The following is a 16,476-nucleotide window of genomic DNA, read 5'->3' as shown; positions in this document are numbered from 1 at the left end:
TTTTGATAAAGGAGCAAGAAATCCAAAATGGAGCAAGGAAAGCCTCTTCAACAAGTGATGTTGGTACAACTGGTTAGCCACTTGCAAAAAAGCGAACTCAGACTCCCAGCTAATACCATGTACGAAGGTAAAATCCAAATGGATTAAAGACCTTGATATCAGATCTGAAACTATAACATATATATGTTATATATATATAACATATATAAAACAGCATGTAGGTAAAACACTATGACATTGAGACTAAAGGCATTAAAGCATTTATTAAGTGAACTAATATCTATGAGAATCTATATTATGTAGGAAATTACTAGACTTGCTTGCATAATATTAACTTATCCCTTTTCCTCCTAGAATCACCATATTCCTCCATTTACAGAAGACATCACTATAGATTACTATAGATTACTTTAATTGTGGGTGCTAGCCTTTCTTTATATCTTCTGATAGTGCAAACCAATTAGATTTTTTAAATAATGTTTTATGATTGTAGTTAAGGTCACATGTTTACAATAGCATTAATATATTTATCTTTGTATATAGTTACCACAAATTACCACCACCAAGGATCCCAATGTCCTCTACCAGTGTACTTATGTTACTTCTAGTCCACCTCTCAATTAGTCCAAGGATTTGTTATCATTCATTACCATTCCCCTACTGTGTCTTCCCTTTGACTTATTTCTTTTTTTGTTTGTTTGTTTGTTTTGGGGATTTTGGGTCACACCCAGCAGTGCTCAGGAGTTACTCCTGGCTTTGTGCTCAGAAATTGCTCCTAGCATGCTCAGGGACCATATGGGATGCCAGCAATCAAACCTGGATCCATCTGGGTTGGCTGTGTGCAAGTAAACACCCTACTGCGGTGCTCCAGCCCCACTTTGACTTATTTCATTTAACATGAAACCCTCCAGTGCCATCCAAGTTGCAGCAGAATGTAAAGTTTCATATTTCTTGCAGCTATATAGTATCCCATAGTATAGCTGTCACGAATCTGTTTAGGACATAGGGGTTACTTCTATATCCTGATTATTGTACCAAGAACTGCAGTAAACAAAGGTGTCATATTTTTTTTTAATAATGCTCTTAAAATGCCTAACTGAATGAGTCTGTGAGTTTGCTGCCTGGTGCCATCGAGAAGCATTGATCATGGGTCTTACAATCCTTATGACTCTGTTATTCCCCCAAACCACAACAGAGTTGTGAACTGTGGGGCACAACAGGTGCAGGTGAGCCTGCTGAGTATGTAAAAGCACCTTGGCCAGGAATATGACTTCTGGTGAGTACAGGTGAGCACAGTGAGCACTATAACCAAAACGTGCATAAACACTACAACTAAAGAGTGTGAACCTTGTTTGAGAATGTGTGCAAGCACTGCAGTTAGAGTGACATTTTTAGACAAAAATATATTAAAAATACATTTTGAAAAATTTAAGTAGAAATGTGCTATATAAGAAATTTTAGGAATGGAAACTAAAATGTATGAAATGAGAAATTCAATATATGAGATTAATAGCAAAAGAGACGTTGCAGAGGAAAAGAGTAAAAGAATTTTTTATGTTACTGATTAAAAAACTGAGTGTCACAGAATAGTCTCACTCATCTATGGGTTTTAAGAAAAATAAAAGACATTATTGTAATAATGCCCAGAGAAAATAGAGATGAGGGCTGGAAAAACCAGCTCACCATGAAGCTCACCACAAAGAGTGGTGATTGCTGTTAGAGAAATAACTACACTGATAATTCTCATAACAATATGAATGAATGAGGGAAGTAGAAAGCCTGTCTTGAATACAGGCCGGAAAGGGAGGACTTGGGGGTATTGGTGATGGGAATGTTGCACTGGTGAAGGGGGTTGTTCTTTATATGACTGAAACCCAACTACAATCATATTTGTAATCAAGGTGCTTAAATAAAAAAAAAAATTTTTAAAAAGTGTTTCAGATAAAATGAAATTTCAAATTAACATTGCTTTATAATTTTTTAGGTTATACCTTTCATCATTGATGAATTCTTATTTTTTCTAAAAAAAATTGAGTGTCATATCTAGTGGTGCTCAGGGGCTATTTCTGGCAGTGCTGGGAATAGACATTGAAAATGATATTGGTTGTTCCTGGCAGTGTTTAAGAGACTATGCAGTTAGCAAAGCCTATGCTGAGAACTATTTCTTCAAGCCCCAAAATTAAAAAAAAAAAATTTAAGTCATTTTCATAGAAACATTTTGAAAAGAAACAGAATTAAAAGAAAATACGGGCCCAGAGATAGCACAGCGGCATTTGCCTTGCAAGCAGCCGATCCAGGACCAAAGGTGGTTGGTTCGAATCCTGGTGTCCCATATGGTCCCCCGTGCCTGCCAGGAGCTATTTCTGAGCAGACACCCAGGTGTAACCCCTGAGCACTGCCGGGTGTGACCCAAAACCCCCCCCAAAAAAAAGAAAACACAATAAAAAATTATGTCTGTTCGAGCCGGAGAGATAGCACAGTGGTAGGGCATTTGCCTTAGATGCAGGAAGACGGTGGTTCGAATCCCAACATCTCATATGGTCCCCTGAGCCTGCCAGGAGTGATTTCTGAGCATAGAGCCAGGAGTAACCCCTGAGTGCTGCTGGGTGTGACCCAAAATCCACACAAAAATAAATTGTTTGTTAATTGTGAGATAACTATAGAAAGTCCAATATACATGTGATTGGCGTATTAAAAGTGATATAGGAATGAAAGAAATATTTGAAGAAGTAGTGGCAGAAAAATTTCTGAATTTGATATAGTCTATTAACCTAGAAAAATTTTATTCTTCATGGAAACTCAAAGAACCTAGACAAAAAAAATGAAATATATCATAATAGAATCCAAAAACAGTGTTAAGCAGGGAATAATATGAACAGCTATTGAAGAAAACTCATATGTTCAGAGCAACAAAAATAAGCTTTAGTAGGATTCACTTTCAAAGCACAGTGAGTGACATTATTACTAAAATAAAAAGTCTGCTTTAGAATTCTACACTCAGCAATAATTTTTATTTTTATTTTTTTTTAGTTTTTGGCTCTATGCTCAGAAATCGCCCTGGCAGGCTCGGGGACCATATAGGATGCCAGGATTTGAACCACCATCCTTCTGCATGCAAGGCAAACACCTTACCTCCATGCTATCTCTTCGGTCCCAGCAATAATTTTTTTTAAAAAAAAAACAAAGTTAGACTACTTCAGATATACAAAAAGTAAAGCATTATTTATTTATAATTAACCAACATGTACTAGGCAAAATATTTAAGTTCTTCAGTCATAAGGAAAGTGATTCCAGATGGAAATGTGAATCTACTAAAGCAATAAAGAACATAGGAAACATTAACATTGAAAAATATGAGTGTTTTTTATTTGAATGTAATTAAGTGTCGTTAACTTTTCTAATACTTAGACCTTCTCATAGCCTCGTTGTATAATTTTTCTAGGGTATATATTTATGAAAATTCTTGGAAAATTTATGGAAAACTAGCATTAGAAGAAAATGTCTAAGTGATAAAAGCTGTTTAGAAAGAATGTATACATTTAACTGAGAAATATTAGATATGTTCCTCGTGCATTCCCCATTTATCCCAGCAACAATCCCCACTACAGTAGGAATTATTAATGTGAAAGTACTTTTTGTTTTTGTGTTTCTTGTTTTTTTCTGGTCTTTATTTCACTTTATTTTATTTTATTTTATTGAAATCATTGTGTTCATGTGTGTTTTAACAACCAATATTACGTAAACTATTTTGTACCTCCTAAGGGAGCAAGCTGGAGGTGGAAGGTGAGTAAAGAGGACATAGGTGAAAAGAAGGTCACACTAATCATGGGATGAGTGTGGGAATATTGAATGTCTTAAACAAATGTATTATGAACAGCACTGCAAATTGGGATGTTTAAGTAAAGTTTAATAGAGGAAAAATGTAACAGGTGCAAATTTTTATAGAACAAGAACTATAAATTATGTAGTAAGTCTTCTAATAAAGTATATTTTAATAAGACTAGCAGAAAAACATGTTTAAATTTTTATGAAAGGACAAGTATCAGTAAATAAAAAGAACTATTCATAGCACCAAAAAATAATGAATTAATATTTTTTGTTTTTAGGATAGAGATAAACAATAATAATTAGAATCACTGGATCATATAGAAGCATTATTCTTAGTTTTTAAAGAAGAGTCCATACTGAACCAGACATCCTTCCTGTTGTTCAAAGTTTGGGGGAACTCACTTGGTAATTTCTCAGGAGAATACCAACTTTACTTTGTACTCCTTACAGAATGAAAACCAGAGATGTGAGCACAGGAACTACAAGGAGTCTGAGATGTGTTTCAGGGCAGAGTTTCTGACATAGAGCCAACACCATATACTCTTGGATGGTTAAAGGTCTTTGCAGTTGTAATATGTTCTCCCAGATAAGGCTTCCCAAAAAGAAGTGTGATATTCTTAGTAGACTCCCAGCTTAACCTAGTTTAGACACAGCAAAGCAAGCTTGCCTTTGTCTGCCATTGAACTGCATGCCTACTGAACAGTAAATTTTAGAAATTCTCCTATAGCAGTTTGATTGTTTTACCCTCAACACAGTGTAGGTAAATAGATCTAGTGAGGATCGGTTTGTAAACATTGTAGAACTTTTTTTTCTGTCAACGCAAAGTTCATAATCACAGTAAATACTCTCCGTCTGAAGTCTTCACAAGCATTGTACTCATGAAATGCCAAGATTAAGTTCTTTATTGAAAAGAGAATATGCATTCTTTGCTGCTGAATATTTTGTCTTTTACTTGCTTATTCACATGGAAAGCAATATAGCAAATACATCTCTCTGCTGTGTCAGAATGCAAAGCAAGAAATATCAAATAAGCAAGCCTCGTCTGTGTAGTTTTTGTTGGTTTGGTTTTTTGGTGGTTTTGTTGTGGTTTGTTTTGGTTTTTGGTTTTTGGGTCACATCCGGTGATGCTCAGAGGTTCCTCCTGGCTATGTGCTCAGAAATCACTCCTAGCTTGGGGGACCATATGAGACGCTGGGCAATCAAACCTCGGTCCGTCCTATGCTAGTGCTGGCAAGATAGACTCCTTACCACTTGCACCACCACTTCGGCCCCTCTTCTGTGTAGTTTTGTATGATAGGAAAATACATTATCACCGATGGCCCAATTTTATTCCATAAAGGAATTTAAATAATGTGCTGGGATTTGCAGAGGGGAAGCTTGTCTCCAATATTATATTAAGATCAGGCATATAATTATTATGGTGCTAAGAGTTAAGATAAGCTTTGGAAAACTAGTAAAGACTTGACAATAATCCAGAAGAAGAAGAGAGCAAAACACCATCTCTCTAAAGGTCATGTTTTGGTGTAATTAAAGAATTCTGATCTGATTAGCCTAGAAGGTATCATAGTAGGTGAGTATCCAATAACAGAAATTGACTTTGACCATAGTAGAGAGACACTTTAATGTCATTTTAACAGTGATGTGAGACCAAAGACCATGAATGTGGTGTGGTGTGACCAGGTGAAGAGAGGTATTTAGAATATACTGGAAAAAGAAAAGGGGAAAATTGAAATCAGAGCATTAATGAAGATTAATGTCTTGATAATGTAAGTTATGAGATTTAATGATATAATTAATGGAAAATTAGTTATGTATCACATAACTTAAATTTATATTTGAATTATTTCAAATAATAAAGAGAAATGAGGAGAAAATAATTTCTTTGGGAAATAACAGTTCAGTATTGTGGCAAGACGATATTAGAATACCAATTAAGATCTTAGGTTTTAATGCTGGGGTCATAGCTAGTGTTGCTCAGGGGTTATTCCTAGCTCTGAGCTCAGGACTAACTCCTGGTAGCACAAGGGAGCTGTAGGTGGTGCTGCGGATCGAACCCGGATCAGCCAGGTGCAACGCAAGCACCTTACTCACTATGCTATCACTGCAGCTCCACAACTGATGTGTTTTAAGACTGATTCTTAGGAGTGAGTTTAGATTAAAGCTTACACATGAGTTATGTACATAGAAGTGGTCATCGAAATCTAACCATAAGAGGCTCTCATCCACATCACCCTTGTAAATCCTTGCTGCCACCCTCATTCAAATACCATCATCTCTTACCAGCACTATTGTTAAATAATCAAAATTAGGTGCTCCTATATAGGCATCATCACAGAATCCTGATTTTTTTTTCTTCCAAGCTTTATTGTAATTTGTAAATCAGGTTTGTGTCATTTTGAGGATGTTATCATTGTTACTTATCCCTGAAGAGTGAGCAATTTCCCTGGTACTTGTATCCAAAGAGTACATGAATATCACTAATGCAAAGTAAGGAAAGAATTGAAGAGGATTTTAGTGAACATTGTCAGAATCCATTAAGGGAGAAGCCAAATAGGACATAAAAAAAAAGTGCAGAGGAGGCAGGAATACAGTAGTTAAGAGAGAGAAAAAGAGAGAGAGATGATTCTGATTGAGGAATTTAGAAAACAGGACTAGAAAACATATACTGGGCATCTTCTAGATGCCTCATACTCACCAAAGACTTGACATGTATCAATCCATTTTTCCCATTATCTCTGATATAGTGCTTTTATTATCTCTCTCTTATAGCTGAGAATACAAGATACAGAAAGGTTCCATTCTTTTTTCAAAGACAAGCAAACAGAAGGCAGGAGACAAACAAGGCACCTGACCTCAGTTTGGGGGCTTAACCACCAGATAGCCTTTGGCTTCTTCTGACTACAAGATAGCAAATAATGTGATAACAGGACACAAAAATAAGAAAGGAAGACAGGTCACCATTTATGACCTGTGTCCATGACATAGCATTAGCAATACCAATCATCCTGGGTTAGGCCATCCCCCACCATTGGGTTGCCAACCCTATGGAAATTATACATAAAAACTTGTTTCCAGTAGTCACAAAATATTGTACTTTGATTTTAGGCCCAGATAGCTATGATCGTGTGTTGAGGATATCATACATATGTTTTGACATTGACTTATTTTTTCTTTACTACAGTCCAATATTAGCATGCATCCACATTAATAGACCTTGAGACAGAAAGGATAAACAGTGTCAAAAATAAAAGAGAGGTGAAAAAAAGAGAGAGAGAGGGAGGAAGGGAGGGAGAGAGAGAGAGAGAGAGAGAATGAGAACGCCTGCCTCAAAGGCAGTTGAGGGGAGATGGAGGGAAACTGGGAACATTGGTGGTGGGAAATGCACACTGTGAAAGGTGGTGGACATTTTATGACTAAAACTCAATCATAAACAATATTGTAACCATAGTACTTAAAGTAATTATTTTTAAAGGGAGAGTAAAATCTGACTTTGATTTTTAAAAAAGCATTGAGTTATTCCCATATGCTCTTAGTTTTATATACAGCTATGTATCATTCCTACTTTATTTTTGGTGTTACAAATGGCAAACTAACATTTTTTCCAATCTTGACAGCTGGTCACCTGTGTTTGCTTTGTACCACATGTTTTTCATGGCAAATGCCCAGTCACAAGATCCACCAGCACATGTGATGTCAGATAAACATTGTGAAGGAAAACCAAGAGCCTGAGAAACAGACATGACTGATTGGTGTTTGTCATGTCGCAGAGTGTGACATATTCTCCACCCTTACACACATTAGAGTTTGGCAGATTTATTGATTCCTCTAACTAAAAAACTGAGATGATGTGAATAACAGAAATTTTGTTCTTAATTGAGGCAAATCTGCCAGGCACTTAAATAAAATCTGTTCCCAGAATTTTTTATTACAGACATTTCTCATTTAATTTTCTATATGTAGTATATATTTCTTTTTCTTAATATCTTTTTAATGGCTGGTAACTTGACCTAACCTATATCCAATTACTATGATCAACTTCCACACACTACAAAATGGATTTATCTTCATTAAATGTTTCTTTCTGAAAATAGGACACTGACCTCCTAAAGATAACTGAGCACATTCAAAGGGTGTTGGCAGCTCAGTTGAAGAGTATAGAGATGGATCTCTGTTGCAATTTTATTTGTAGCTTTTCTCCTTTGAGCCTCTTCAGTAATCCAGAACAAATATTTGACCACTTAAAGCATGACTGACAATAACATCAAAAGTTGAAAATGAACCTCTTGGGGCTAGAGTTCAATGGCTAAAGTACATATTTTGTGTACCTGTGGCCTAAATTCAGTCCTGGGTACCATATAATCCTCAAAACACTACCAAGAGCAACCAGTTAAGAGTAGTCACCCCCCCATCCTACATTATCCCCTTGAAAAACACAACAAAAAAGTTGTCCAGGGGCCGGAGAGATAGCATGGAGGTAGGGTGTTTGCCTTGCATGCCAAAGGACAGTGGTTTGAATCCCGGCATTTCATATGGTCCCCCAAGCCTGCCAGGAGCGACTTCTGAGTGTAGAGCCAGGAGTAACCCCTGAGTGCTGCTGGGTATGACCCAAAAACCAAAAAATAAAAAAAGGGGGTCCAGAACCATTTCTTATCTGGCATATGGAAAAAGTTCAACAAAGGCTATTGTTAAAACATTCATGTAAAAAAAAATAAAAAATAAAAAAAAAAACATTCATGTAAGGCTAAAAAAGAAATGCTTCTTTAGATTTGAATGGAAAATTATGTTCCTAACAGTTATGTTGCATTGTCTAATCATACTCTCAAGTGTTTTCATTTCTTCCATCAACCCCTTTAGGTTTATTTTGTACCATAGATGCACTTTTTTTCCTCCCAAAAGATGAGGGAAATATCTGTGCATCTTATGGAGCAAATGCCACCTGAAGCTGAAGCCTGAGAGCAGGGGAGGAGAGCATATACTAACCACTTGACATCCTCATTGTTACGCCCCTTTTATTACATAGACATACCACATAGTATGAGCAATTAGGTTAACGCACTTTCAACACCACATAGAGAGCTTTCATTTAAGACTATTTGATCGCTGCTGCCACTTTTATTTTTTATATAAGAAAAAAGTATTTTTTAAAAAATGTATTTTTATTTTCTGATGTAAAAAAAAGAGTTAGGTAAATGTGTTTAACCAATGGACTGATGTATTATAAATATCCTTTGGCCTCACAGGCTGGTTGTTCCCAGCCACCCTCTCCTTAAGGCATCTTGTGTTGTGTTTATGAAATATTTTAGTACACCATTTTCTTTAGAATATTTTTTCTTGGTTTCCTCACTTAAAAACCATGTGTGTCTTATCTATATTCATTGCAGTGCTATTTACAATAGTCAAACTCTGGAAACAACCCAGATGCCCTTCCTTCCTAGGAACACAAAAACACAACACAAAAATGACTTCTGCACACCTATATTCATTGCAGCACTATTTACAATGGCCAGAACCTAGAAAAACCCAGATGTCCTTCAACAGATGAATGGCTAAAGAAACCGTGGTACCTATACATAATGGAATACTATGCAGCCATCAGGAGAGATAAAGTCATGAAATTTTCTTATACATGGGTCAACATGAAACTATTATGCTGAATGAAATAAGTCAGAGGGAGAGAGATAGACAAAGAATAGTCTCACTCATTTACGGATTTTAAGAAAAATCAAAGACATTATTGTGATAATGCCCAGAGATAGTAGAGATGAGGGCTGGAAAGACCGGCTCACAATATGAAGGTCACCACAAAGAGTGGTGAGTGCAGTTAGTGAACTAACTACACTAACAACTATCATGACAATGTTAATGGGTGAGAGAAGTAGAATGCATGTCTCACGCTAGAGAGATAGCATGGAGGTACGGCAAGTTTGCCTTGCATGCAGAAGGATGGTGGTTCAAAACACGGCATCCCATATGGTCCCCCGAGCTTGCCAGGAGCGATTTCTGAGTGTAGAACCAAGAGGAACCCCTGAGCACTGCCAGGTGTGACCCACAAAAAAAAAAAAAACATAAAAAGAATGCCTGTCTCAAATACAGGTAGGGGGCAGGGGAGGAGGGAGATGGTGGTGGAAATGTTGCACTGGTGAAAGAGGGTTGTTCTTTTTATGACTGAAACCCAACTAAAACATGTTTGTTATCATGGTGCTTAAATAGATATTATTCAAAAATAAAAATTAAAAAATAAACACTATGTGTGTCTTATGGTGGGTTGTGTCTTATAGAGTGAAAAATACAGTATATATCAAGAATCTTGTGATTCTATAAAAAGGGGACATTTTTACCTTTGGGGTTAACTTGCCCTTGCATGCTTTTCTTTTTCAGGTGTTGGAAAGTTTTAAGATAATGGACTATAGCCTTTTGCTGGGAATCCACATCTTAGACCATTCCCTGAAAGAGAAGGAAGAGGAGAGTTCTCAAAACGTGCCTGATGCCAAGCGGCCTGGGGTACAGAAGGTCCTATATTCCACAGCAATGGAGTCTATCCAGGGTCCAGGGAAATCTGGAGATGGGAGCATTACGGAGAATCCAGACACGTGAGTGCCTGTCCTCTTGTCTCTCACTGGGGCAGCCAACAACACAGGGTAATTTAACACAACAGTGTTCCTGGAGCTCTCTTTGAGAATCAAATCCTACTTTACACTAACCTGGATTAAGTCAGCTTAAATTTGCATTCATATAAAAGAACTCTGAGTTATTATAATTTTTTGCTCAGAAAGTATGGCTTCTTTTTTCTTTTTTCTTTTTTTTTTTTTTTTTTTTTTTTTGTGGTTTTTGGGTCACACCTGTCAGTGCTCAGGGGTTTTTCCTGGCTCCATGCTCAGAAATTGCTCCTGGCAGGCACGGGGGACCATATGGGACTCCGGGATTCAAACTGATGACTTTCTGCATGAAAGGTAAATGCCTTACCTCCATGCTATCTCTTCGCCCCATTCATTTTTAAGCAATGGATAAAATATTTTCACCTCCATTTACTGCATACACAAAATATGTACCACAACAAGAATACTGAATTTTACTGAATTTTAGTCAACAGGTTTTTACACAAAGATATAAGAACTAAGCTGACCTAGGTATATGTGGTCTTTTACCAGAACTGCTGCTAACAGCAAAAGTACTTTGCAAATATAAAGTGCCCATTGACTACAGAACCATGATAACTAAATATAATTAGCAAGGAGATAGAGAGATAGGAGAATGAGTAGGGTCCTTGCCTTACATGAGATAGGGCCAGTTTGATCACCAGCATCCAAATGATCCCCAGAAAACTCCAGAAATGACTCCAAATAGAAAGCCAGGAGTAACCCCTAAGCATCACTAGGTGTGGCAAAAAAAAAAAAAGAGAGAGAGAGAGAGGAGCCGGAGAGATAGCATGGAGGTGGGGCTTTTGCCTTGCATACAAAAGGATGGTGGTTGGAGGTGGGGTGTTTGCCTTGCATACAAAAGGATGGTGGTTCGAATCCCAGCATCCTGTATGGTCCCCCGAGCCTGCCAGGGGCGATTTCTTAAATGTAGAGCCAGGAGTAACCCCTGAGCACTGCCGGGTGTGACCCAAAAACAAACAAACAAACAAAAAAGAGAACTGTTAAAATAGTCATCTTTATTCAATATGTATGTACTAGCTAAACGAAGAAAAAATTTAAAAATAATCCAAAAATAAAAAATCCATTTTCTTTGTCCATAAGTGCCTGACTTCCAGAATTTTGGGGGGGCTTTTTTGTTTGGCTTTTTTGGGGGGGTCACACCCGGCAGCGCTCAGGGGTTACTCCTGGCTCTACACTCAGAAATCGCTCCTGGCAGGCTCAGGGGACAATATGGATGCCGGGATGCAAACCACTGACCTTCTGCATGCAAGGCAAACTCCTTACCTCCATGCTATCTCTCCAGCCCCTGACTTCCAGATTTTTTTTTTTGGTTTTTTTGGCCACACCCATTTGATACTCAGGGATTACTCCTGGCTAAGCGCTCAGAAATTGCCCCTGGCTTGGGGGGACCATATGGGATGCCAGGAATCCAACCGCGGTTCTTCCTTGGCTAGCGCTTGCAAGGCAGACACCTTACCTCTAGCACCACCTCACTGGCCCCAGACTTCCAGAATTTTTAAGTGACTAAAAAAATAGACATATGGGGCCAGAGTGATGGTGCAGTAGTAGGGCGTTTGCCTTGCATGCAACTGACCCAGGACAGACCAGGGTTCAATCCTCCATCATCCCATAGCGATCCCCCAAGCAAGTAGCGATTTCTGAGTGCATAGCCAGGAGTTACCCCTGAGCATCATCGGGTGTTGCCCCCAAAAAATTACAATAAAATAATTTTTTTTTTTTGGTTTTTGGGCCACACCCGGTAATGCTCAGGGGTTACTCCTGGCTATGTGCTCAGAAGTTGCTCCTGGCTTGGGGGACCATATGGGATGCCGGGGGATCGAACCGCGGTCCGTCCAAGGCTAGCGCAGGCAAGGCAGGCACCTTACCTTTAGCGCCACCGCCCGGCCCCTACAATAAAATAATTTAAAATAGACATAATTTTTTTTACAGAAGAAATTCATACATTGTAACATTTATTAATCCTTGCTTAAAAATTCATTTGAGGGCCAAAGAGATAGCACAGCAGTAGGGCATTTGCCTTGCACATGGCCAACCCAGGACAGACCCAGGTTCAATTCCCTGCATCCCATAGAGTCCCCCAAGCCTGCCAGAATGATTTCTGAGTACAGAGTCAGGTGTAATCCCTGAGCGCCATTGGGTGTAGCCCAAAAACAAAACAAACCTATAAAAATTCCATTTGCATGTTCAATAACCAATTAAATTAGTTTTTCTATAATAGCATGATGAAATGGCCACAAGCCACATTATCACAGAATAGGAAAAAAAAGTATATCATATAACCAGTGAAATTTTCAGTGTATGTTATGTGTTATATAATCCTTTTGTGTAATACTAAATATATACACAGGAAATGTATAACAAATGTTAATGAATGGTTATCTTTCTATTTTGGGAAATCATCCTTTATGCATGTTTTCTTCTTTTTTAGAATCTCATAGTGAATATATTAAAGTGAACATTATTCAGAAGCATTATTTTTTAAAACTTTTGTCCATGGTTTTAAAATAGAATACATCTTTGCTTGAATTCTTCGCATTAAGCTTTCCAGTGCTAACAGTGGTGATATTGTTCTCTATGAGTAAAGCATCATTGGATTTTCAAGGTTTTAACTAAAGCCAAAAAGGAACCCACAGAAAAATTGATGAAGGGAAAGATAGTGAGAATTTTTTTTGGGTTGGGGGAGGTCACACCCGGCAGTGCTCAGGGGTTACTCCTGGCACTAGGCTCAGAAATTGCCCCTGGGAGGCACAGGGGACCATATGGGATGCCGGGATTCAAACCACAGTCCTCCTTCATGAAAGGCAAATGCCTTACCTCCATGCTATCTCTCCAGCGATAGTTGAGAATCTTTAATGATCATCCCTTTTCATTGGTACTCTATTTAACAGAAATGGTCTTTAACTTCCTATTTTTACATTTCATAATGTTTTTGTTCGATCAACAGAATGGGAGGCATTCCAGCTAAAAGCCATAAAGGAGAAAAATTGCTTTTATTTATGGGCATTATTGATATTCTGCAGTCTTATAGGTAAGAAACATGGGAAGTGATCTCTTCATTTATAAATAACTTAGTTTTTTTTTTTAATTCAGCAAATGATGGTGATTTTACATTCTCATTTTTATTTTTCTGTTTAGGTTAATGAAGAGGTTAGAGCATTCCTGGAAAGCTCTAGTTTATGATGGGGTGAGTGTCTTATATTCCTTATTAAATTAGATAGATCTGATTTCTCTGAGATTTGAAAGTGAATCTAACAACCCTTGTCACTCTATCTGAAGAGGAGAGGGAAAAAGTCTTTAAAACCCTCAATCTGAGGGAAGCAGGTCGGTTCATATCAAACAGAAATCACTTCAATTCTCAAGTAGAAAGCCTTCAATCATGTGGTTAAGTGAAGTCCAGGAAAACCAGCTGATGTTTTATTCCTGTGAGATTCTGAAGAGCCCAACTATAAGATGTGGCTAAAGAAAAGGAAGACGCTTGCTTATAGGTCAGCTGGCCTGATATTCTCTTAAGACCATGCTGCCAAGGGTTTGAGCCCACTGTGCACAGTCCTGGATTAGACCCCTGGATTTACTGCTTTACTAGCCATCATTTATATACCTGGTGTGTAATCTTTAATAGTCTGGTTTCCTGTCTCTTCCAGGACCACAGAAACAGAACCTGGCACCTGCTTCAGTGGGTTTCTATGAGGGTTATATAAAACAATGAGTGTTCTTGTTCTGTTTGATGCCAAATACAATAACAAGGATGTGGGAAGTGAAAAATTATAAGTTGTTATGGATTATTACAAGATTAAGGCCAGCTGATAGGGGAAAACGGCTTTTGGATCCAGAATTGGCTTTTTTTTTTTTTTTTTTTTTTTTGGTTTTTTTGGGTCACACCCGGCAGCGCTCAGCAGTTACTCCTGGCTCTATGCTCAGAAATCGCTCCTGGCAAGCTCTGGAGACTATATGGAATGCCTGGGATGCTGAGATTCGAACCACCATCCTTCTGCATGCAAGGCAAATGCCCTACCTCCATGCTATCTCTCCGGCCCCAAGAATTGGCTTTAAGAAGAAAAAAAGAATGCAGTTTCTCTCTCTTCTCTCTCTTTCTCTCCCCCTTAACTCCTCTCCCTTCCCTATTCTTTTCTTCCCTCCCTTGCCTTGGACTTCCCTACCTTCTATCTCCTGTTATCCCATCTTTTCTTTCTTCCTTTTCCCTCTCTCCTTCTCTCTCTCCCTTGCTATCTCTGCCTCCCCTCTTCTTCCATATCCCTCTCTCTATGTCTCTCCCAAAGAGAGCCACAATCCAACTTCTCTTGGAAAATATTGTCTGAGTATCAGTCATCCTGAGTCTCACAATTGGGCTTGTGAATATGTTACTTTGAATGGCGCTTCCAGGATACCCTGGAGAGTAAGTGGGCACGCAGTGAGACTTTTCCCAACACATATGTAGCATTGCTCATAGATTAGAGCCTAGCTTCTTTTTACTGTGGGTAACTGGTTAGGTTAATAATGGGACTGGGGTGTCATGAAGACTTTGGCAACAATAAGAAAAAAGTGGAAAAGTAGAAGAAGCCCTGGTCTAGAGGACCACTGTTACCTAGTCATTGGAACTTGTTCCTCCAAGCTATGTCCTTCATGCTTGGGAATCACACAGTTCTCTTATTATCATGCAATACCCTATGTCATAGATGGTGAAACTGAGATGCAGAGTCACTTTCTTTCCCCAGAATCATACATTTTTTTACATTTAGAACATATATTAAAGTCAAGTCTTTGGACTTGTGATCTAATTTGTGTGTGTATGTGTGTGTTTTTCATACCTACTGTATTATTAAATTTTTAGAAGTTTTACTACCATTGAACAGCAAATGTATTATTTCTAGATGTGAGCAGCAAGCAAATGATTTTTTGTTTTGTTTTTATTTTGAGGCCACACCTGGTAGGATTTGGTTACACTCCTGGCTTTATACTCAGAAATTACTTCTGGCAGGCTTAGGGGACTATATGGGATGTCAGGATAAAACCTGACATGGGTCAGCCATGTGGAACACAAATGCCTTACTCACTATACTATTGCTCTGACCCTGAGAAAATGATTTTTAATAAACAGAAAGAACTCTTCTAAGTCTCCTTTCCAGGACTTATAATAAATTGCCCTTTTTTTCCTAAAGACTAGGGCCAAGCATGAGAGAATTGAGTTTACAAATGTAATCCAATTCAACTCTGCCTAATGGAAAATAATTTCATGGAGCAGGGGGCATCCGTCAGCCTGGTCTCTAAGCACTCTGCCTAGTGTCTTCACATGTTATTGCTTGGAGATACAGTAGCACACATTTTTATTTCTCTATTTCCATGTCAATTATCTCAGTGCTATTTTCCTTGCTGATGTTCCCAATTTTTGATCATGACTAAAAGTGTTAATCTTCATGTTAGAGGACACTTGAGATACCAATTACCCACTTGTAAAAAATGAATTTAAAAGCCCCTTCTGGGGATGGGTATTGGACATTGTATGACTGAAACTCAATCATGAAAAACTTTGTAACTGTAAAATATTATATATAGTAAAATAATCAAGTAAATCAATACATGTTTCCTGAAGTAAAAAATAGAAATAAAAGCCCTTTCTGGGGCCAAGGGATATTAAAGCGAGTAGGGTTCTTGCCTTGCATGCAGCCAAAGTGTGTTCAATGCTGAGCACATTTTTTCCCTGAGTTTCGTCAAGATTTATCCCTTAGTTCAAAGCCAAGAGTAAGCCCTGAGCACCACCAGATGTAGCTCAAAAACAAAAATGAAAGCCCCAAAAGAAAGACCCAGGGGGAAAAGCCCCTAATATGCACAAAATAAAGGTCAGGTGTTTTAATTTAAAATACTCATTTTTGCTATTTTTCCTCTGCTCCTAATGTTCTGATTTAACTTGGATTTCTAGAACTTAGCTATTTAGTCCTATTGCCTCCTTTTCTAGGCTTTACAAGGCCCAGGGCATTGCTCTGTTCTGGCTCCA

General features: G+C 38.1%; 1 protein-coding gene across 3 annotated transcripts in view; it reads left to right on the top strand.

Annotated features, from left to right (window-relative positions):
• PIP5K1B (phosphatidylinositol-4-phosphate 5-kinase type 1 beta) overlaps positions 1–16,476 on the top strand; it is a 370,177-nt gene that overhangs the window by 268,265 nt on the left and 85,436 nt on the right. For all 3 annotated transcript variants that reach the window (XM_049770950.1, XM_049770947.1, XM_049770949.1), the window contains 3 exons: positions 10,207–10,418; positions 13,432–13,515; positions 13,623–13,671. In XM_049770950.1, coding sequence (XP_049626907.1) covers positions 10,207–10,418; positions 13,432–13,515; positions 13,623–13,671 — 345 coding nt within the window. The remainder of the gene's footprint in view (positions 1–10,206; positions 10,419–13,431; positions 13,516–13,622; positions 13,672–16,476) is intronic.

The sequence above is a fragment of the Suncus etruscus genome, chromosome 3 (genome assembly GCF_024139225.1).
Source record: "Suncus etruscus isolate mSunEtr1 chromosome 3, mSunEtr1.pri.cur, whole genome shotgun sequence".
Classification (NCBI taxonomy): domain Eukaryota; kingdom Metazoa; phylum Chordata; class Mammalia; order Eulipotyphla; family Soricidae; genus Suncus; species Suncus etruscus.
Note: the sequence above shows the minus strand (reverse complement) of the source record. Positions and strands in the feature narration are given on the sequence as shown.